Source organism: Sesamum indicum, linkage group LG7 (assembly GCF_026168435.1).
Source record: "Sesamum indicum cultivar Baizhima isolate 11 linkage group LG7, ASM2616843v1, whole genome shotgun sequence".
In the NCBI taxonomy this organism is placed as follows: domain Eukaryota; kingdom Viridiplantae; phylum Streptophyta; class Magnoliopsida; order Lamiales; family Pedaliaceae; genus Sesamum; species Sesamum indicum.
The window spans coordinates 11,508,169-11,526,573 of record NC_142663.1 but is presented as its reverse complement, the minus strand read 5'-3'; the positions used below and the strand labels follow the sequence as shown (position 1 = coordinate 11,526,573).

General features: G+C 35.5%; 3 protein-coding genes across 8 annotated transcripts; all 3 read right to left on the bottom strand.

The window, feature by feature from the left end:
- Positions 1 to 836: 836 nt before the first annotated feature.
- On the bottom strand, positions 837 to 3,100 carry U11/U12-31K (RNA recognition motif and CCHC-type zinc finger domains containing protein). 2 transcript variants are annotated; one of them, XM_011085985.3, is made up of 2 exons: positions 2,181 to 3,100; positions 837 to 1,162 (listed from the first exon to the last, which is right to left on the bottom strand). In XM_011085985.3, the coding sequence occupies exon 1, from the start codon at positions 3,009 to 3,011 to the stop codon at positions 2,250 to 2,252; it is 762 nt and encodes a 253-aa protein (XP_011084287.1). In that variant the 5' UTR covers positions 3,012 to 3,100; the 3' UTR covers positions 837 to 1,162; positions 2,181 to 2,249. The 2 variants fall into 2 exon arrangements, with proteins under 2 accessions (XP_011084287.1, XP_020550859.1); XM_020695200.2 differs by lacking the exon at positions 837 to 1,162 and adding an exon at positions 1,185 to 1,657.
- Positions 3,101 to 5,091: 1,991 nt separating this feature from the next.
- LOC105166583 (serine carboxypeptidase-like) lies at positions 5,092 to 12,671 on the bottom strand. Its single transcript, XM_011085984.3, has 10 exons — positions 12,482 to 12,671; positions 11,298 to 11,813; positions 9,836 to 10,004; positions 8,988 to 9,107; positions 7,557 to 7,700; positions 7,336 to 7,486; positions 7,082 to 7,170; positions 6,319 to 6,577; positions 6,076 to 6,209; positions 5,092 to 5,496 (listed from the first exon to the last, which is right to left on the bottom strand). The coding sequence occupies exons 2-10, from the start codon at positions 11,612 to 11,614 to the stop codon at positions 5,368 to 5,370; spliced, it is 1,512 nt and encodes a 503-aa protein (XP_011084286.1). The 5' UTR covers positions 11,615 to 11,813; positions 12,482 to 12,671; the 3' UTR covers positions 5,092 to 5,367.
- A 143-nt stretch (positions 12,672 to 12,814) lies between these two features.
- Positions 12,815 to 16,345, bottom strand: LOC105166582 (uncharacterized). Of its 5 annotated transcripts, none has more exons than XM_011085983.3 (6): positions 16,213 to 16,345; positions 14,408 to 14,481; positions 14,043 to 14,286; positions 13,727 to 13,814; positions 13,323 to 13,389; positions 12,815 to 13,173 (listed from the first exon to the last, which is right to left on the bottom strand). In XM_011085983.3, the coding sequence occupies exons 3-6, from the start codon at positions 14,170 to 14,172 to the stop codon at positions 13,120 to 13,122; spliced, it is 339 nt and encodes a 112-aa protein (XP_011084285.1). In that variant the 5' UTR covers positions 14,173 to 14,286; positions 14,408 to 14,481; positions 16,213 to 16,345; the 3' UTR covers positions 12,815 to 13,119. The 5 variants fall into 5 exon arrangements, with proteins under 5 accessions (XP_011084285.1, XP_011084284.1, XP_088738904.1 ...); XM_011085982.3 differs by having other exon boundaries at positions 14,043 to 14,197; XM_088882778.1 differs by having other exon boundaries at positions 14,043 to 14,184.
- Positions 16,346 to 18,405: the final 2,060 nt, after the last annotated feature.

The window sequence follows — 18,405 nt, the reverse complement described above, 5'->3', positions numbered from 1 at the left end:
TTTATGAAAAATTTAAGTACCTGACATACTAAGTGAAATAAACCCTATTGCTTTCCTAACAAATTAATAATATTGGCAAATAACAATTGCAATGAATCATCTTTAAACAATTAAACTTGTTTTAAAAGTATTATTGCTTCTCTCCCTCTTTTCCTTTTTCTTTTTCTTTTTTTATCACAAGCACTCCCCTCCTGTAATTATGATAAAACGTCCAACTATCTTTACAATAACCACTTTTTTAAAGTAAATTTTTTTTGCAAACACTCCCTTAATCTTGTACCAACAAAATAATTATTACCCGTAATAGATTATCATTTATCAATGGCATTGTCACATATTAATGTCCACCGAGTAGCAAAGGTCAAATAAAACCAATCCTCGGCAAACCGAAGGCCCTTTCATGTGCTAGATAATAGGTTTTATACCCTGTCAACAGGGATAATAGAATTCTGAGAATAGTTCTTAGAAAGTTTTGGTAATTACAACTCTTGATTGATGCACACAAATGATCTTGATTGTACAATTCAAAATCCTGGGACCTTCTAAAAGTAACCCATTCAAATGATCATGATTATCCAAGTGCAACTCCTCAGACCTCTAATTATCTCTGTTCTCTCCATTAATTCAGGTATGACCATGACCATATTGCATTATGTCAAAAGACAGATCAATGTGTCATAAAGTAAAAATCAAACAATGCGAAAGACAATGAAAAAATAAGACCTCAACGTGGGACAGATTCTGTAACTACAAGTTATGTGGTCACAGATATTGAAGATATCCAATAAATCATTATTCACAGATGGCCTTACTAAGGGCAACTGCTCCTCAGAAGCTTAATGTTGATGGTACAAAGAACACCACTTCAAATGCTCAAGCATAAATTAAATTGGAATCTAAGGAAAGATCGAATAATGTTTTACGGCTGCAGAGTAGAGTCACATGGAGCAATGTAATGATGAATTATAGAATAGTCACCAGGAGTTACTGGGAGGACTTTGTTTCATTCTTTTGGATAGAAATTGATATGTAGCAATACATGTATAAGCTTATGCTTCTGAACCACGTTTAGACATAACCGATGACATGCAACAATAGGAGACAGCTTCAAACTTTCCAACAACATATTTGAAAAAATTAGCAGAACCATTGCCATGAAATGCTGCAGCAAATGGAGTCAAATCTTTCATGAGGAAACCATGGCGTAATTCATAAGTTTACTAGAATAATAACAGTCGGAAGTTGATAACATTAACATCTTATACATCGCACAATGGATCCTTGCTTCATAGCAATAAAAATCAAATCAATCTGATGTATGTGTTCACCATTCTGGCAACAGTCTAAGCAAGGGATGGCATCAATCAGCATCAAGAAACAAACACTCCCCCTAGTACCAAAAAGACTTAGCTATATAAATGATTAGAGTACCTTCCCTCTGCCATCCACATTTGGATAGTTATCTGCAGATAAGTTATTGATGATTGATCGACATAGTTTTATCCAAAACAAGTACATTTTTTCGCTTTGTCCTTCTAGTCCTCTTATCTCTTCAGAAGGGATACATATATGCACGTTGAACCAAATCAATCCTCTTTAAGTCCGTCATCCTCCTCCATTCTCAGAAAAGGCTTAAGCTAATTTATTAAACCTGGCTCTTCTCAAGGTCGAAGAAGAAGCAAAGATTTCAACAAAATGCCACTAACTAGCACCAGATTACCACAAGTTTCATTCACAACCAAGCCATTAAAAAAGATACAAAACCGATAATCACAAATCTAATCCCCAACCTTCAAGGATAACTATTTATTTCTCTAAAACTACCAAAATCAATGGAACAGTTCTCCCATGTTTAGAATTAGACATAAAAGGATAGCTGTTCAAAAAGCTGCTCAAACTACTGGAAAACGGTAGAGTCGAGGTCTTAATAGTATATAAATGTCATATCATTCAAGTAAGATTTTCAAATATCCTCCTTATAAATTATAGACCAATATGTAACAGAGCTAAATCAAAAGCACTAAGACCTCAAAAGTATACCTTATGTTCATCAAAAAAGATGATGAATTGTCAGAAGCACCATTGAACCAATCAAAGCAAAAACACACAAATCATTGACTGACTTTGATAATCATCATAGGAAGCATTAACATATCAATCCACAGATAGAAATTCTATACCTCGATAATCCCTATAGAAAATCACTTTAGAAGTCCCAACACCCGGACCAGGCAAAAGTGTTTCCATTCTCAATCCTCCTCATCACTCTCATCACTAAAATACCCTTTCCTCTTCTCTCTCTTTTCCTTTTTCATTCCTCCCCTCTCCGTCTCACCCCTCAACAATCTCTCCTCGGCCTCCCGTTCCCCATCGACGACTGACGCCCAATTCTCCGCCTCGAAATCACCTTCTCCCTCTTCCTCCTCAAAATTATACTCATAATTCTTCCCTGTACTCTCCCCTCCCCCACCACTCCTCCGGCCTTTCTTCGCCACAGGCCGTTCCCTCGGACCCAAGAAATTCCTCGGACACTCGTACGACAAATGCCCTTCTTCCCCACACTCGTAACACCTACTCTTATCCTTATACACCTTCTTCCGAATAAACTCAGCCGCCCGTCCGTTATCCGAGGCAATCGACGCGCGTAGAGTCCTCCCATTGAGTATCTTCTTATCCATCCCCTTCACGGCTTTGACGGCGTCGTCCCGACTGACGAAGAGGATGAACGCCACACCCTTGCTCTGGCGCGTGACCCGGTCCTTGAGGACAGTGACCTTGGCAACTTTGCCGAAGGTCGAGAAGATCGTGTGGAGATCAGAGTTCGTGAGGTTGTAGTCTATGTTGCTGACATACACCGTGGATTTTGACGGAGCTAGGCCGCCACTACCTCCCCCGCTGGAGGACTTAGATGTCGTGGCGGACGGTGGCGCCCCGCCGCCGCCGGCGGATGTGTACCGGTAGAATAAAGTATCGTCCTCTTCGTCGTCGCTGTAGTTTCCCTTGCGATACATTTTTCTTTTTCCTTTTCTTTTTTTGGTGATCTGAAATATATGAAACAACTGATTGCTAGTCGGAGCAGAGTGTTTCTCATGAACTCGAGCTAAAGTCGTACTTATATTTTAAAACACCGATTTTATCTTTTCCTGGTCATAATTTATAGTAAATATTAGTAGTACTTAGGACTAGAATCAAATCAAACTATTCAAATATTCCATCAAATCGATTCATAAAAATTCGCGTGAATTCAATTTTATTAGATTTGACAAATCAAATTTAAATAAAAAAATTTATTCGATAAGCTTTTAAATCCAGCTGAGACCCATAATACAAAAATAATAAAATCTATTTAAAATTTTAAATTACTTGAATTTGATTCCTGTCTCGTTCAAGCTCGATGAAATTAATGATCAAATCAAATTCAGATACAAATATTCAACATGAGTAATAATTCAAACAGGCTTAAATAATATATATTTGGCTCGATCCAAATCATTTACACTCCTAATAGTTGTCCTTCAAGTTTCCATTCTATGGGAATGTTTGCAAAAACTTCCTAATAGCTTTTTGAGAAATGATTTTTGTAAAAAAAATTGAAAGTCGTAGTAGAATCAAAAGTGAATAGTATTTGTAAAAAAAAAGTGAAAAGTAAATAAAAGTTATACTGAATAGTATTTGAAAAAAATCACTTTTAAAATAAAAAATTAATTGATTAAAGACCGTTTATGCTTACGTGTTAAAAGATACTATTTTTGTTTATTATTTCACTTGTTTTTTATCAATAATAATTATTTTTTTTACAAAAAATAATAAATTCAATTTTGATTAGTATATTTCATATTTATTTTTAAAAAATATTACAAAAATGTGTTTAATCAAATAATAATTTGTAAATAAAATAATATAATCAGATGATATGGCAAATAAAATATAAAAATTTTAATATATTAAATATGTGAAAGTGTAAATTTGACTATTGTTAAATTATCCAAATTATTTGAAAACTCAAATATCAAGTTTAAGTAAACAATTTTAAAAATGAATTACAAATAGTAAACTAAATTAAGACTATTATAATATGGGTAAAGTATTTAAAAAAAAAAAACCAAAGCACCCCCAAGTTGCTTCTAGCTTTTAGCCTAAAGAGCTCTTTTTAGTTATTTCAAAAGTAGAAATTGACATCTCAAACACTTCAAAAGTATATTTTGAGAGCCAAAAGTTAAAAAGCGATTTTTTAAAGCCCGCAAACACACCCCATATCATTTAAATCTTCAATAGTTAATTCATAACATCAGTCCTTATACTTTATTTTTATAAAATTTGATTTTATTACTACATTATTCAATACATTCAAATTTAAAAACTAATTTAATACATTAATATTTCTAAATCAACGAATATATCCAAAAAAATAAAGACTAAATAACTACTGTTAAAATAGACTAAAGATAATTATACCAAATTTTACAAATCATACTTACATGACACCTATGTAAAACACACGAACCAAACAAATCCTCATTCTCACACCTACAAATCTATGTTTGAGATTCACCTAACTCACCATATGTATGTGATCACTATTACCATTATTGAGATTCCAATTTGTAACATTTAAGGCATGTTCACTTTTTTGAATAATGCATCACATCCCAAAAGAGTAACAACATGTAACTACATTATTCATCAATATCGCATCTCAAAAGAGTGTAACAAATAATTCCTTATTGTAACAAGAAACAGGGAGCAAAGATTTCACCAAACACTACTTGAACAAACCTCTTAGTGGCTATAAAATTGAGTCACCAATATTTATGTACCACCTACTTTCATAGTTATTTTGTTGTTTGTTTCAACATATTCCTTGGTTTAATACTAAAATTTAATATTACAGTGAGTTCCGTTAGGGTCAGGACTCTATCACTAACCGTTCCACTCATTGATTACTCCAATTGTCTATGTTTTTAGTAGAATGGCTAGAACCAGAACCGCTGCAATTATTTACTTGGAAAATTACCGTTTTCACTTCTCGTGTTTTGAATCTGATAGCAAGCAATTTTCAATGAATCGAGTATGATATGCGACAAGAACAAATTGAACACAAACCCACAAATTCAATCCCCGGTTTCACTCGATCCACAATAAAAATACTAAGCTGCTCACTACTGCCATAAAATGAATACAAGCTGCTCGCTGCAACTGATGTTTGTATTAGTAGAACATAAGGGGCAAGCCTCATGACCTCGCCCATGTTTCAAATTATACATCAGGACCAACGAGCATACATTCAATCCCCAGATGCCGCAATGCATTTGCTAGTTATTTCTTATTTACATACATTTGCAGCGCAAGGGCATGAAGCTCAGGAAATTACATTGAAGAAACAAGGGCTTCCGGATCCACAGCCTGTCGTGAGAGTGAGCTGTGCATCCACCTCTTCAGCATCTCAAGTGAGGCTTTAGGCTGATCCATCGGAACCATATGCCCAGCATCATGCACCTGTTTGCCATGATTAAAGCTTCAAAGTCTGAGTATTGATGTGGATGCATACGATGTACCGTGATATAAAAATTGTAAAAGATATAAGATACAGCATGATTACCCATACGACATTGTAAAATCGGTGGTTTTTATTTATAGTCGAAATAAAACTTTTTGAGCATAAGAAAATCATTTCATGGTGTTTGAGGTAAGAACAAAGAGAAATTGTAATGTATTTGTGTAATAAAGATATGCTAAAAGTTCATTCACATAAATTTAAATAAACACAATAGAAATTGTTATACATTGTGCAATCAAATTTCACTTTGTTTCAACATGTGATTCTTTCATATTACAGAATTTGTTTTGTATCAGCATTAGAAATGCCTACTGTACATATCAAGACTTATTGAATATGCATGTCTGGTTATATCTGTTTAATTATTTACATAATAAATATGTTTTCAAATATGGGATACATATTCTAAGCGTTTTCCTAATGGGAGTATCGTATGATATGTTGGATATTGTTCTCGTTAAAAATATCCATGGATCACAGTAGGTTAGAGACATCATGAAAAGGGGCAAGAGAGAGACCTTTAGGAAACTGAGAGGTCCATGGCTCGTCAAAACTCCTGCTTCTGAGCCATCAACTTCGAAAGGAACTTCAGAAGCTGCTATGAACTCTTTCTGACCACTCCATTCCATCGCGTGAACCCATCTTGAGTTACCTGCTCAATGGAACAACAATATATACATACAGCCTTCATGAAGATTAAGTTGGATGCCAGAACCTATTTTCAAGGAGAGTATAACATGCGGCAGATAAAGAAGCCTCACCGAGCCAGTTGCAAATTAAGTCGTATTCTCCAGCATACACCAACAGCTTTACCCCATCCTCAAGAAGAGCAGGAATACCAACTTCAAGATTTCTCATCCAATCCATCAGCATGGCCTGGTAAACAGTCGAACTGCAGGAGACAAATTGCACATCCCCGACTCCAAGTGCATCCCTGACAGGCTGCTGGTTGAGGAATTTCTCCAAGTTGGAGAAGTCATAGCACAGATTGCCTTCACACTTCTTCCTAATATCATAATACTGCGGCAGAAACAACATATTTCAACCTACCATCTTGTGGAATATAGAAAGGTTTTGAAGTACACGTAGTCCACTCTCATTATCTTAACTCTCTATATGTAATGGGTGTTGCTCATGTACACTCCATGGACCCTTTGGAATGCATGCTCAACATTAAACAAAGCCAATAATATCACATGTGGTGGGATCAAAAACAATCACTCTATGGTTTCTAGTTATACTACAAATTTATCCAGAAACCAAGCATCCATCTGAGAGAGGCAGAAACTTTTACCTGGATATAGAATTGGAAAATAGTGTACGTAAAGTTACTATGAAAGTTTGAGTTCCTTTGATCCAATTCAGATGATATTTCCTGAATAGCTTAATTGGGACGCATCGATAAATTACTTATCCAAACAAGGCCTACCAGGAAAGAACCCAGAATCTTGAACATGCTCATAGATTTCCAAAATGATATAGAACAAGTTAGCCACACAAGGGTAATTCCTATTAGTTCCTTACATTCACATCACCAGCGCGTGCGATAATAGCACTGAATATCGTATTGCAAACAAAGTAGGCAGCCATGCAAGAGATTGTCCCATCAGTGCCTGGAAACAATTAAAAGCATTGAAGGTCACTGGCAGTTTCAGCAGTAGAGAAATAAAGCTCGGTACGAACCACAAGTCATTGCAGAGGGGACAAATTGATTCAGAGAGGTCCTCAAACAACATAGATTAGAAAAAAGTATGAAGAGCAACAAGATGTAATGGTACCACAAAGTTTTACTGCTGATTCACATAGCGGAAGCGCTTTGTTAATCCGATCATGCTCAGTCTGCGTGATTATGCCCATATCCATTGCATAATCAGCGTATGCACCGTATTGAATTGCTGGATCAGTGAGTCCATTTCCAATGGCGAACCCCTGTAAAGTTGCTTCAAGATATAAGAACCAAACCAGAGAAAGACCCTTTGCTCAACGGGATGGGATATACCTTCAGATTTACATGAATTCCCTCTTTTGCTTTGTTTCCCTGGTGAACCCGAGCAGCAAGAGCAGGAATATAGTGCCCAGCATATGACTCTCCAGTAATGTAAAAATCATTTTTGGCCAGATGAGGATGCTCCTTAAAGAAAGCCTAGATCAAGAAATTGTCGAATTAGGATTCCGTATCTTTGCTTACACTCAGAAACAGAGAAAAGGAGACAAGATACACATACTATGACTAATCTGTTGGCACAAAGTGGCTACCAATTAAAATCCAAAGTAGGAATGAGTTAGCACACCAGCAGGGTAAATTTGAACAATTAGGTTAAAAGTTTTCAAGGATTCCTTTTTTTCCAACCTTTCTTCCAATGCATTACTGAAGTCAAACAGAAAATTCAGTCTTGTTATCTCTTTCAAAATGTTGAAACATAAAATTTCGTAAAATTTACGGATAATTTGAATGTACACCTCCAAGGTCAACATATCTAATATCTTTCTACCAGCCTAGATAAATAAGTTGGCTAATGTTCCATTCTTGAATTAATTTTTCAAAGAAACATTTAATGGAGGTTTAGTAAGACACAACACTCTAAAAATAAGAACAGAAATTTTCTGTGAGGTGAACTCGATAAAAAGCGACTCCAATCTGAAAGCATAAATTAGCCTCAGGTGGTGAAGAACCAACACTGACGTTCTTAACATATGCAAGTCACTAATGAGTCCTAGAAACAAGTTCTTTGACTGGAAAGTACTAATTTGAACAGCCTGACTTGCTCTATTTCTCTGAGCCAGGGAAGAGAAGAGCGGTTCAGCTTTGACAGAGGACAGAGTTGTTAATTTGTGATCCATGTAAGAATGGTATAAAATGTACATATGATGCACATCTGCCCTGGCAAGGAAGGGGAATTTCCATGAACAGGCAAAAGTTGACTAAGCAGGGGAGAAACAAGGAATGGCCTTAAAGGGCAATTAAGATCAACTCTGTGTTCAAAATATTTGTAGAAACTGATCTGCCATCACTTCCATAGGGTTTTCTATGTAGCTATGGCTAATTTTGGATTGATGGATTTTGAGTTGTTTAATGGCAAATCCTTTGGAGTCATTTGGATAACTCTATGTTCGAAGTATTTTAAATCATTCTACTCTCATTTGGAAGTATGGTTTGTGAAATATTGATAGATTACAAATTCTTTTCATATGCAGTCATTTGAAATACTTGTGGCAAATCCTTTCATTAAATTCAAATCCATTCATCCAAACACAACATAACTTCCTTTGAATTTCTTCGAGTTTACTCAATTTTTTTCCCAGCATAACATTTAAACTAATAACACAGCTGTGTAAATTCCTCAAATTTCTTTTCTGAGGTTTCTAGTTTGTTAGAATCACTCGAGTTCTTTCTTAGCAGGGTGCAAAAGCGAAAAGAATAAATATTAACCTGCAGAAAGTCAAACAAATCATCACTGACACCCTTTTCGTTGTGGCGAATGTCACGTCTGTCAGAACTGAAGCTAAAGCCAGTTCCAATAGGCTGGTCGACATACAATATATTTGAAACCTGCAAAATCATCATAGTAACAAATCAGTTCAGTACTACTGATTAATGAAATTTACATGTGAAAAATAATTACCATATAACGAACAATTAGAGTAATTTAGTGAATAACCTCAAACACGCACCCACAATTGCCAAGCAGATCACCCAGCAAAGCAGAAATTAATTACCAACAGCCCTAGAAGTGAGAACTCAGTTCGGGTATAGCTCTCAGCACAAACTGAAAACCAAACACTAATAAAGGTGGAATTAAGGATTTTCATTTGAGAAAATGAGGCATGTTTCTCAATGAAAATGCTTGAGCGGTTGTTCCTCCAATTCCACTTCATTGTTCATTCTGTAAATGATTCTCAATACCATTTTCATTTATTGGGACACTATATTTTGTCATCAAATGTTCCAGCTCCTTTATTTCCAAACCTTGGTACCAATTTACAAGCAAACCATCAGACGAATATACTCAGAGAAATATGTCAACAGTAGATAACAACCAACACTAGAATCCAAAAATTTATATATATATATATATATATATATATATATTCATATTTTCAATAATCAAATTTCCAGATGACTGACGGACCCAAACAACACATAAAAAACTTTTGGACCCTATGTTTCTCTATTTTTGTGCGAAAGGTCAGCAGTGTAAAGGATTTCTCTATAGTCGACCACAACAATTAAATACTTAGAAGCTAAAATCAACAGCACTTTCATCATAATAATCTTACCTTGTCCCAGCCATACTCATTCCACACAAGAGACAAATTATTAGCAATAGTGAATGGTCCATTTTCATAGAAAAGAGCCATCTCACTGCTACAACCTGGACCACCAGTCAACCAGATGACAACAGGGTCTTGTGTGCTATGGCGTGATTCGAAGAAAAAGTAGAACATCCTGCAAACATGACGATCAATGTAGTCCAGTTCAAACACCATGTAATGAGAAGCAATTAATGGATATGGAAGCTGGACAAGAAGCATTTCAACAGCGAATTTTTTTTTTTTTTTGGATCTCAAAATCAACTATTGAGAATAAACAGCATCAGCCATTTAGGTGTTCAGAATTTAAGTGTGAGTATCTATATGCATGTCCAACCAAATATATCTTGTGGTATTACCAAGATGAATTTTCAATCTTATTTAGCGGAGAAATCGCAAATTTCTCAACAATATTATGTTTTAAACTTATATCTGAACTGCCCAAGGGAATTCTCTCGAATTCAGAATGCGATCTGCGATCCTGAGTTGCGACCCAAGCCAACTCCTCGAACAGTAATTTTCCTGAGAACACAAAAGCGGTTAAGCCAGCCGGGCGATTTCCCGACGATGGCACTCCAACGCTCAAGTCAGTTTTTAACGGATGGATAAGTGTATAGATCAAGTGTATTACTGAGGGTATATGGACATTACCTATTAATGAACTCCATCCGTGACATTTATAATCTTGTCCACCACATATTTGGCAAGTGCAAATATGTGGTTGTTATGCTTAAGTCAAGCAACCCAGATTATAGTTGATTGATACTCCATAATTATTGCTGTCGTAAATCCCTCCTTAAGAGTATTTAGTAGGATTTCTAACCTTTCTAGAAGACATTCCCGGTTGATAACCTTGCATTATCCACAATGAGGGGCAAAATTGTCTTTAGATAAATTACCCTCATCAATATCCAATTTCTTTTCTGCTCCATTTAGCTATTGCAGCTTTTTTACTCTTTTGTAATGTGCAATTTGACTAGCTAAGTGTGCCCAATATTTCGTACTAGCACCGTTTATAGGAAAGCATTTTAAATTTGAACCCGGTTTAGCCACCTTTCCTTTTCCCCTGAGACCGGAAAGCTTAAAACCATCTTCCACTATAACCATCAGATTACAATAGCCATGGCCCATAAGAAACATACTTATACTATAGTTTCAAAAATAGCTGCAACTCCATTCAAAAGAGAAGGTACAACAAGAACAGAACTTGAAACAACTAAAACAATCATTTTGCACATGATATATAAGCGCGAAACCTGAATGATTTAGTAAAATCAGCAAACGGAATCCTCCGTAAAACATTCAGTAATTTGGTGATTAGCTCGTAGGCGCCACAAAATACGGCAGTGATCAAACAACTACCAAGTCAAAAAACAGAGCAAAGAGGAACAGCGCTTAAGATTTACAAAAAGTTGATGAAGATACACACCTGGCAGCATGAGAACGCGGAATCTGATAGTAACCGGCATGATGACCTAACTCTCTAACCGAAGCGTCAGTAGAACCGACCAAGTTGGGGAACTTGAATCGCCTCTCAACGAGCCTCGGAGCATCGAGAAAACGACCGGCATTGGCGGCAATGTTCACCGGTTCATCGGGGAACAAGTTGAGCTGTCGGATAAGCTTCTCAGCATACAACGAGGGCAGCCTCGGCGGAGCGCGGAGCAAAGCGACGACGGAGGAGAGCGACGAGAGTAGGAGGAGAAGAAAGAGAGAGAGGAATGCTGGAGAAGAATAACCCTTCATTCTCGTTGATCGTAATGCCAACAACACTCTTTCCCCTCAGTCTCTATCTGAGATGCATTTATATAGGTGAACGGCGTATATACGTTCAGTGTGTGTATGTACACATCTGGTTCGTGGGTCCGACTCAACGGTCTAGAGATTCGGAATGGGATGAAACGTGGCGCTCTTGAAAACGTGGCAAAAAGGAGCAACACTCTCTCTGTCGTGAGAACGGAATGATTCATAAAAGTTAGTTATAATTTAACTATAAATAAACATGGGCAATAATTTTGTCCTATGTTAATAATTTTATATGTTTTATTTCCAAAGATCGAGAATTATTTATTTGATATTATGGATGACTAGTTATGAAGGTACCGTTTCGTCAATGTATGCCGGTCCGGTCTATTACTATTTCTTGGATATTCTAAATAATTACAAGATAAAATTGTCCCTTATGAAATTTCAAGTATCTGAACAAAATTTAAAAACAGGACATTTCTCTCCTTAGGAATTTAGCACGGACTTTAGCAAGAAAGTCATCTCTAGGACAAAAGCCACTCCCTTTAGATTTCAAATGCTCAAATAGGAACAAGAAGTTCGGCATTTTTATTCGGGTCGGATTGTACCTGACCCAATGACCCGTTATCATCAGTTGTCAATCATTCAACACAGAGATTCTAACTAGTAAATCCATACAAATATAAATGTTTTAGCCCTATAAATACTCAAAATTATTTTGAACCAAAATATACCATTTTATCTAAAATAATTCCCGTCGATCTCACACCCGAACTATCTTAAATATTGAAAAATTTTAATTGAAAATCTCCCGACAAACCTAAAGGTTAGTCAGCTTCTCATGTCATTTTTGAATTAAACTCGTACCTTGAAATTTTAGAAAACTATATGCGTGTCTCATTCACAAAGTCATAGGATCAATTCAAGCACGATTTCTTTGCGCACACAGCCATTGGCTCGGCTCCTTTGCATAGCCATGGATTCAGTTCAAGCTCGACACATCAACCAGGCCAACTCAGCTCAACCCTGTAAACGAGCTCGATGAACTAGAGAGCTTGCTGATTGATTCCGACGTTTGGCATATGCTATGACAGCAGTGCTCTTTGAAAAGACCAGACGGCGATCGTCCATATGCACAAATTTTGCAAGAGTGGCAGGTTTCAGTTGTGTGCACTGTTGAAACGACAATGATACAACAACTTTTAGACACAAACTGCTAAACTTACTGCTCAAATATTCGGTTGTCAGCACTTCTGGTATTCTAAGAAGGCAAGCTAACAAACTATAAGATTAGGACTACAAGTTTGATCAACTCATATATTGTACAACAACCATGAATGAGGTTCTCCGAGCAACCGAAGGTTTGAAGAGCAAGAGTCTTTTTCTTGGTTTAGTTAATGTTTACAGTGAATTCTGCAACATGGAGTCGGAGAACGTTCATCCCACGAACAATTCTGATCTTTCTGCCCGAGTTGGTGGCCCGAAACTAACTTCAATAAGATTATCTAATCAAAGAGCCCCTCATCTTGCCAGATATCAACCAAGAAGTCGACCATCTCCTATGAAAATGCACAAAATGATGTAATGGGATTCTCCAGAAAAAGAAATGTGTTTGTGCAGTTAAAAGAGGATTTGAAACGTCATGGAGCATGTAAAGGGAGAGCCCAGAAATGTGCATCTCATAGGAGGATTTTGCCAGGTGACTTACGGGTAACGGAATTGGCTCAGGGAATGGGTCGTGGTTTGAGAGCAGGTCTTCGTAGGTCGTCGACCAGCTGCAAAAGCAATGAAAGGCATCAACGTGGAGAATACCAATGAAAATAAACTGAAAACTTAAACATCATCACATGTTATGTCTTATGGTATACGGGGAAAATACATATTATGACTACTCTGTTTCCCTCGTCTGGGAAAATAAATCAAACTGCTCGTTCAGCACTTCATCCCATGTACAGAAAAACAACAGGAAAAGAAAGCAGCAGGTTGTCATGTGCCACAGTTGCTCGAAACTTCATACAAGAATCGTCTATATGGATAGAACATCCAAGAACAGGAAGCAATTTGATGAAGTCTAAATTCTAATATGGGTGAAACAGAGATTACTTAAAGTACCTTATAATTTGATCCTTGGACGTTCTTCCCGACCTCTGGGATGCATTTCCAACCCATTTTCTTCTGCCCTCGTTCCATGCAATCGCAGCTACATAGCAGATTTAGACACATTACTGAATCAGCATTTCAGATACCATTAAAAAAAGCAGACTCAATAATCATAAAAATGCACATCGTGAATATTATGATTCGGTTCAATCAATAAAAGGAACAATCCATCTCAAATGTTTTTTTTCCAGTAAATATGATCTTCTTTTAAAGAAAACGATACCTTAATTTCCGACTTAGTCAGATAAAGAGTATAAGCAAGACTTACCATGATTAACAAATACGGAACTAGTCGGGCTATTCTCTGTGGGCTTTTTCTGTTGGTTGGAAGGTGTAGAATTTTCCAAAGGTTTCTTGTCGTTGCTGTGGGAAGTTCTTCTGCTGTTGACTTCCATCATGTCACCATTCCCCTTTAGTAATTGTCTGCAAACAGTAAACTTCAACTGCCGTTTCGAGTTTGTGTCGAGAAGTCTTATGAATGAAAGTAAGCAAAGTGGTAAACAAACAATGATCTGCATAAAAGAGATTTTCCTTCAACAATAACGAATTTGGGAGAGAGGAAAAAGGTTGTAAAACAATCTCAATGAGATTAAATAAATGAATTCAAGATTATGTAAAGCCAACAACACTTACTAATTATACAAATAGATAGTACATGCAGTAAATGGGCCACTTGGTGCTAGCAAACACTCCTCAGATAGCAGGACCTGGGGGCAATAACATGGAGAAAGGGGAGAAAAGACATTAACAAAAGCAAACTAGAACAAGGAAACCGTTCAAGCCGTCCTAAACCGAGTTGCATGGCGACCATAGACTCTACCAATAAAAAAAATTCGACATGTATAGACAAATTCAGCAACTAACCAAAGGTAAAAACTGTACACTGAAAACAAAGAGAATCGAAAGACAAAGAATCAAAGATAAGCATTAAACTTCCAACTGATGTAGAAATTTCGTAAGGATGCTAGCAGACTAAGGATCATTTACCCTTCAATATTGTTAAGAGTTTTTATTCATGAAACTATCAAGTCTGATTGGAAGGTCAAATCCAATCAATTGTTCCATGAGAATGATAAGAATTTCGAACATTTCACAATCACTACCTCACAGTAGCATAACTAGTTGTAAAAGTCTAGAAGCAGGAAAAACAGTTATGCAGCCAGCCACTGCTGTTAGAGCCAAAGACCATCAATGCCTTATTACTTGTTCTACCAGTTGCTTGATAAGGGAGCAATCTTACTCTTCGGAAACCATCAAATTATGTCAGATTTTTATATGCAGACAGCATATTATGTTATTGCCCAGTCTCATAACAGGGAATCACTTAACTTTGATGCTGAGTAATGAACTAACGTTGTATGTCCAAGTATCCAACACTGACAAAAGTCCTATAACTGTAACAATCTCCAAAACTTTTCATTCTCTGGAGCAACTGAAATCTAGTATTAGCAAAGGTATGTGAATATCAAAGTTCAAAGACCAGAATTCGTATTCCAGTTTTACCTCCCAACAAGGATGCCTGAAATGCGACAGACACAGAAAAGTGCCCGCCACCACCCCCCAATGTTTTATGAGGAACCAGTTAGAGAATAAGGTCCATAGCATGGTTGCATCAATCTTATAGCACTACGAGCAAAGGATCATACGTTTTCTAACCACTTCTTACATATAATAAGAGATGAACTATTGCCCCAACTTCACTAATTTATACAAGGTACAGGGACCTATATTCCCGGGATACTCTGCTAATCATGTTATATTCAAGATTCAAGACTTTCTAGTCGCTTTTTCACCTTCATACCACATTCAGACATCAAAGAACCCCCATCACTCGTATGTCTAATACTCAAATGCACACTTAAATATAAATAGTTTAATGATCATAATACCTATAAAGCTCAAAGCTCACGAAAACTTTCCATAAAACTCTCCAAGACATTTATTCCGTAATGCAAGGATACCATCATACATGCTCCCAAAGTCCTGCGGTAACCATTATCGACTCAACTCATTGCCAGGTCACAACATGAATTCACTTAAGTCTTGCAAACCTGGTACATATAAACATTGAATCCAACAAAAGGAAACCACACGGGCATCATAACACATGCATTTTAGAACAAAAGTCAAACAAGCCTTGCCATGCATAGAGCCAAAAGAAATTCAAGAAACTTAAGAAGTTTAATCCAAAATGAAAAACCCACTAATCTTTCTCACAAACTACAATCCCTTTGCCCCCATCAACTGCTGAAACCATCAAAAGATCAACTCCCTTGACAAACACAACCCAAGAAACCCACAAAGGAAAAGAAAGGGAAAATCATGAAAAGCATGTAAATTAATCAACAAGGAGACGTAAACAAAGAAAACAAAAACAAAATACAAAAAAAAAAAAGAAAAATAAAGAAAAAGACAGAAGAAAGAGAGAGAGATTGTACCTTTGCAGGGCTCTGCTCCAAGGGAGGGCCAGGCAAGAGAGGAGAGAAAAGAAAGATTTGTAAGAGGGAAGAGGGGGTATATATAGGCACAATGTGGGCTCAAGAATATTGCAAATTGCAATGTCCTTTTCTTGGTTTGGTGGCATCCTCTTTCACCTTCTTGATTCTCTCTCTCTCTCCCCTGTCTCTTTCGAGCTGACGTGGATGTGGGGATCTTGCCGGATAAAGCTCATGGTTTCGTGGTTCACGTGGTGGTCGGAAATACCCTTCCAGCCGGCCCACTAGAATCTGTGCGGGGGGGTTGGTGTAGGGTAGAATTTACAAAATCGTCCTCAAATTTTAATAGAATCTCAATATTACCTTTTTAATTTTGTCAATTTGTTCTGCTCCCATCTTGGTAATAAACTTCAATCAATGAATAGTAACATCATTCTTATTACATGATCAAATTATGAATATAAAGTAAAATGCATTTTTATCCACAACATGTTTTAATCTTGATCTTTCCAAATCAGCAAAAAAAAAATATATATAATTTCGTATTTTAAAATATTAAATTATTATTGAGATAAAAGAAAATTATCTTGAAAATATGTATTAATGTGTCACTAAAAAATCGAATTTTTACCTTCTTCTCGATTGCAAACGAACATCAATCATCCCAAGGCGAAAATCTCAATGCTACTGCAAACCATTAATTCAAATAATAGCTGCTAATTTACAGGAGAAATTATCGACAAGTTTCCCTGAAATATAACATAGTTATAAATATATTTTTTATCATTTGAAAATTATAAATATTTTTTACTGTTTCATAAAATTATGTAATTCTTAAATGAAGGTGTGGAATTATCAACTTTTCTCTTGTTGTATTTTTTTTTTTAATAATAAATACAAAAATTGGACGAGATGGGAAAAAATAAAAAATTATAAAAAAACCTTTAGCCCATAAAGCTTTTTAAGTTTATTTTTTTAAAATAAGTAAAATTATAACTTATAATTCATAAGAATATTTTTGTCAGTTCATAATTAAATAAAAAATAAAAAACTGACAAAAATTAATAGATTGAGCTAATTGTTAGATAAATATTAAAATTAAAGGAGTATCTATCATTTTTAAACGAAAAAATATTTATAATTATAATAAATTTCAAGAAAACTTGTTATGCTTTACCATAATTTATATCCACAAATACATTACAAGACTACATAAATGTTAAGGGAGGCCCAACATGGTGAAGGTGCTTAAATTAGTTTTGTGGGTCCAAAGAAAGTGTGCACCTACCACTTAAAAGCCAACATAAGAATCCAAAAGGTTATTTTAGGGATTTTACAAAATATATATTGTTATTAACACCGACAATTTCCTTGTTTTAATGTAATTAAAGTTGTACGTTATGAATGAAGGGTGATTATTTAAAGATTTTTTCCGACCACAAGATTTTATGTAAATTATATTTATTAAAATAATCGAATAATCACGATAAGTCTATATATACAAGTATACATGGCACATTTACATGAATTAATATGATTTTTTAAAAGAACATTATTATTTTAAAAATAGGTTAATTAAGTTAATAAAATAATAGCAAGTACAAAATATGAAAATAATAATAATAAAAATAACAGAAGAAAAATAGATGTGGAAGTTGAGAAAATAGAAAATAGAAAGTTAAGAAGAGAATAAAGAAAATTAATTAAATACTAGAAAAATAAAAATTGACACACCAAAATTAAGTGAGACACCAAAAGAATGCTCCCACTGTATATATAATATAGAATAAGGTTTTAAAACTCATCAGAGTCGGATTGAAGAAATTTGGCGTTAATAAGATGGATTTATAAGTTATTTGAAAATCACAAACTATGGAGAGATCGTAACGCGACTCTCATGAAATTCAATTACACATCACATCAAAATTGTTAACCTTATTTGAGTCACTTCTTCCATTTGAAAAGAAGGAAAGAAAAGGAAAAAGGGACAAAATCGATATTTTTGACATATGTTCACGAGATTTGACAGTTAAATTAAGTTATTTTGCAGTTTATTCATAGCAAATTTTAAATATTATATAATATGGCATGTAATGCAATTGATGCTACACTGTATAAAATATTATCTAATTCAATTTATCAATGTTATGATTTGATATCCACAATATGGTTAATTAAAAAAATGAGAATTTGTAA

Excerpts from the sequence above, each read along its gene's own strand:
- U11/U12-31K (XM_011085985.3), bottom strand. The coding sequence starts at position 3,011 with ATGTATCGCAAGGGAAACTACAGCGACGACGAAGAGGACGATACTTTA.
- LOC105166583 (XM_011085984.3), bottom strand. The coding sequence starts at position 11,614 with ATGAAGGGTTATTCTTCTCCAGCATTCCTCTCTCTCTTTCTTCTCCTC. Across the intron at positions 10,005-11,297 it reads CCGCGTTCTCATGCTGCCAG|GATGTTCTACTTTTTCTTCG; the intron begins GTGTGTATCTTC and ends TCATGTTTGCAG. Across the intron at positions 7,171-7,335 it reads ATCAGCAGTAAAACTTTGTG|GCACTGATGGGACAATCTCT; the intron begins GTACCATTACAT and ends AATTGTTTCCAG.
- LOC105166582 (XM_011085983.3), bottom strand. The coding sequence starts at position 14,172 with ATGATGGAAGTCAACAGCAGAAGAACTTCCCACAGCAACGACAAGAAA. Across the intron at positions 13,390-13,726 it reads TCCAAGGATCAAATTATAAG|CTGGTCGACGACCTACGAAG; the intron begins GTACTTTAAGTA and ends TTGCTTTTGCAG. Across the intron at positions 13,174-13,322 it reads CTGAGCCAATTCCGTTACCC|GAGATGGTCGACTTCTTGGT; the intron begins GTAAGTCACCTG and ends GCATTTTCATAG.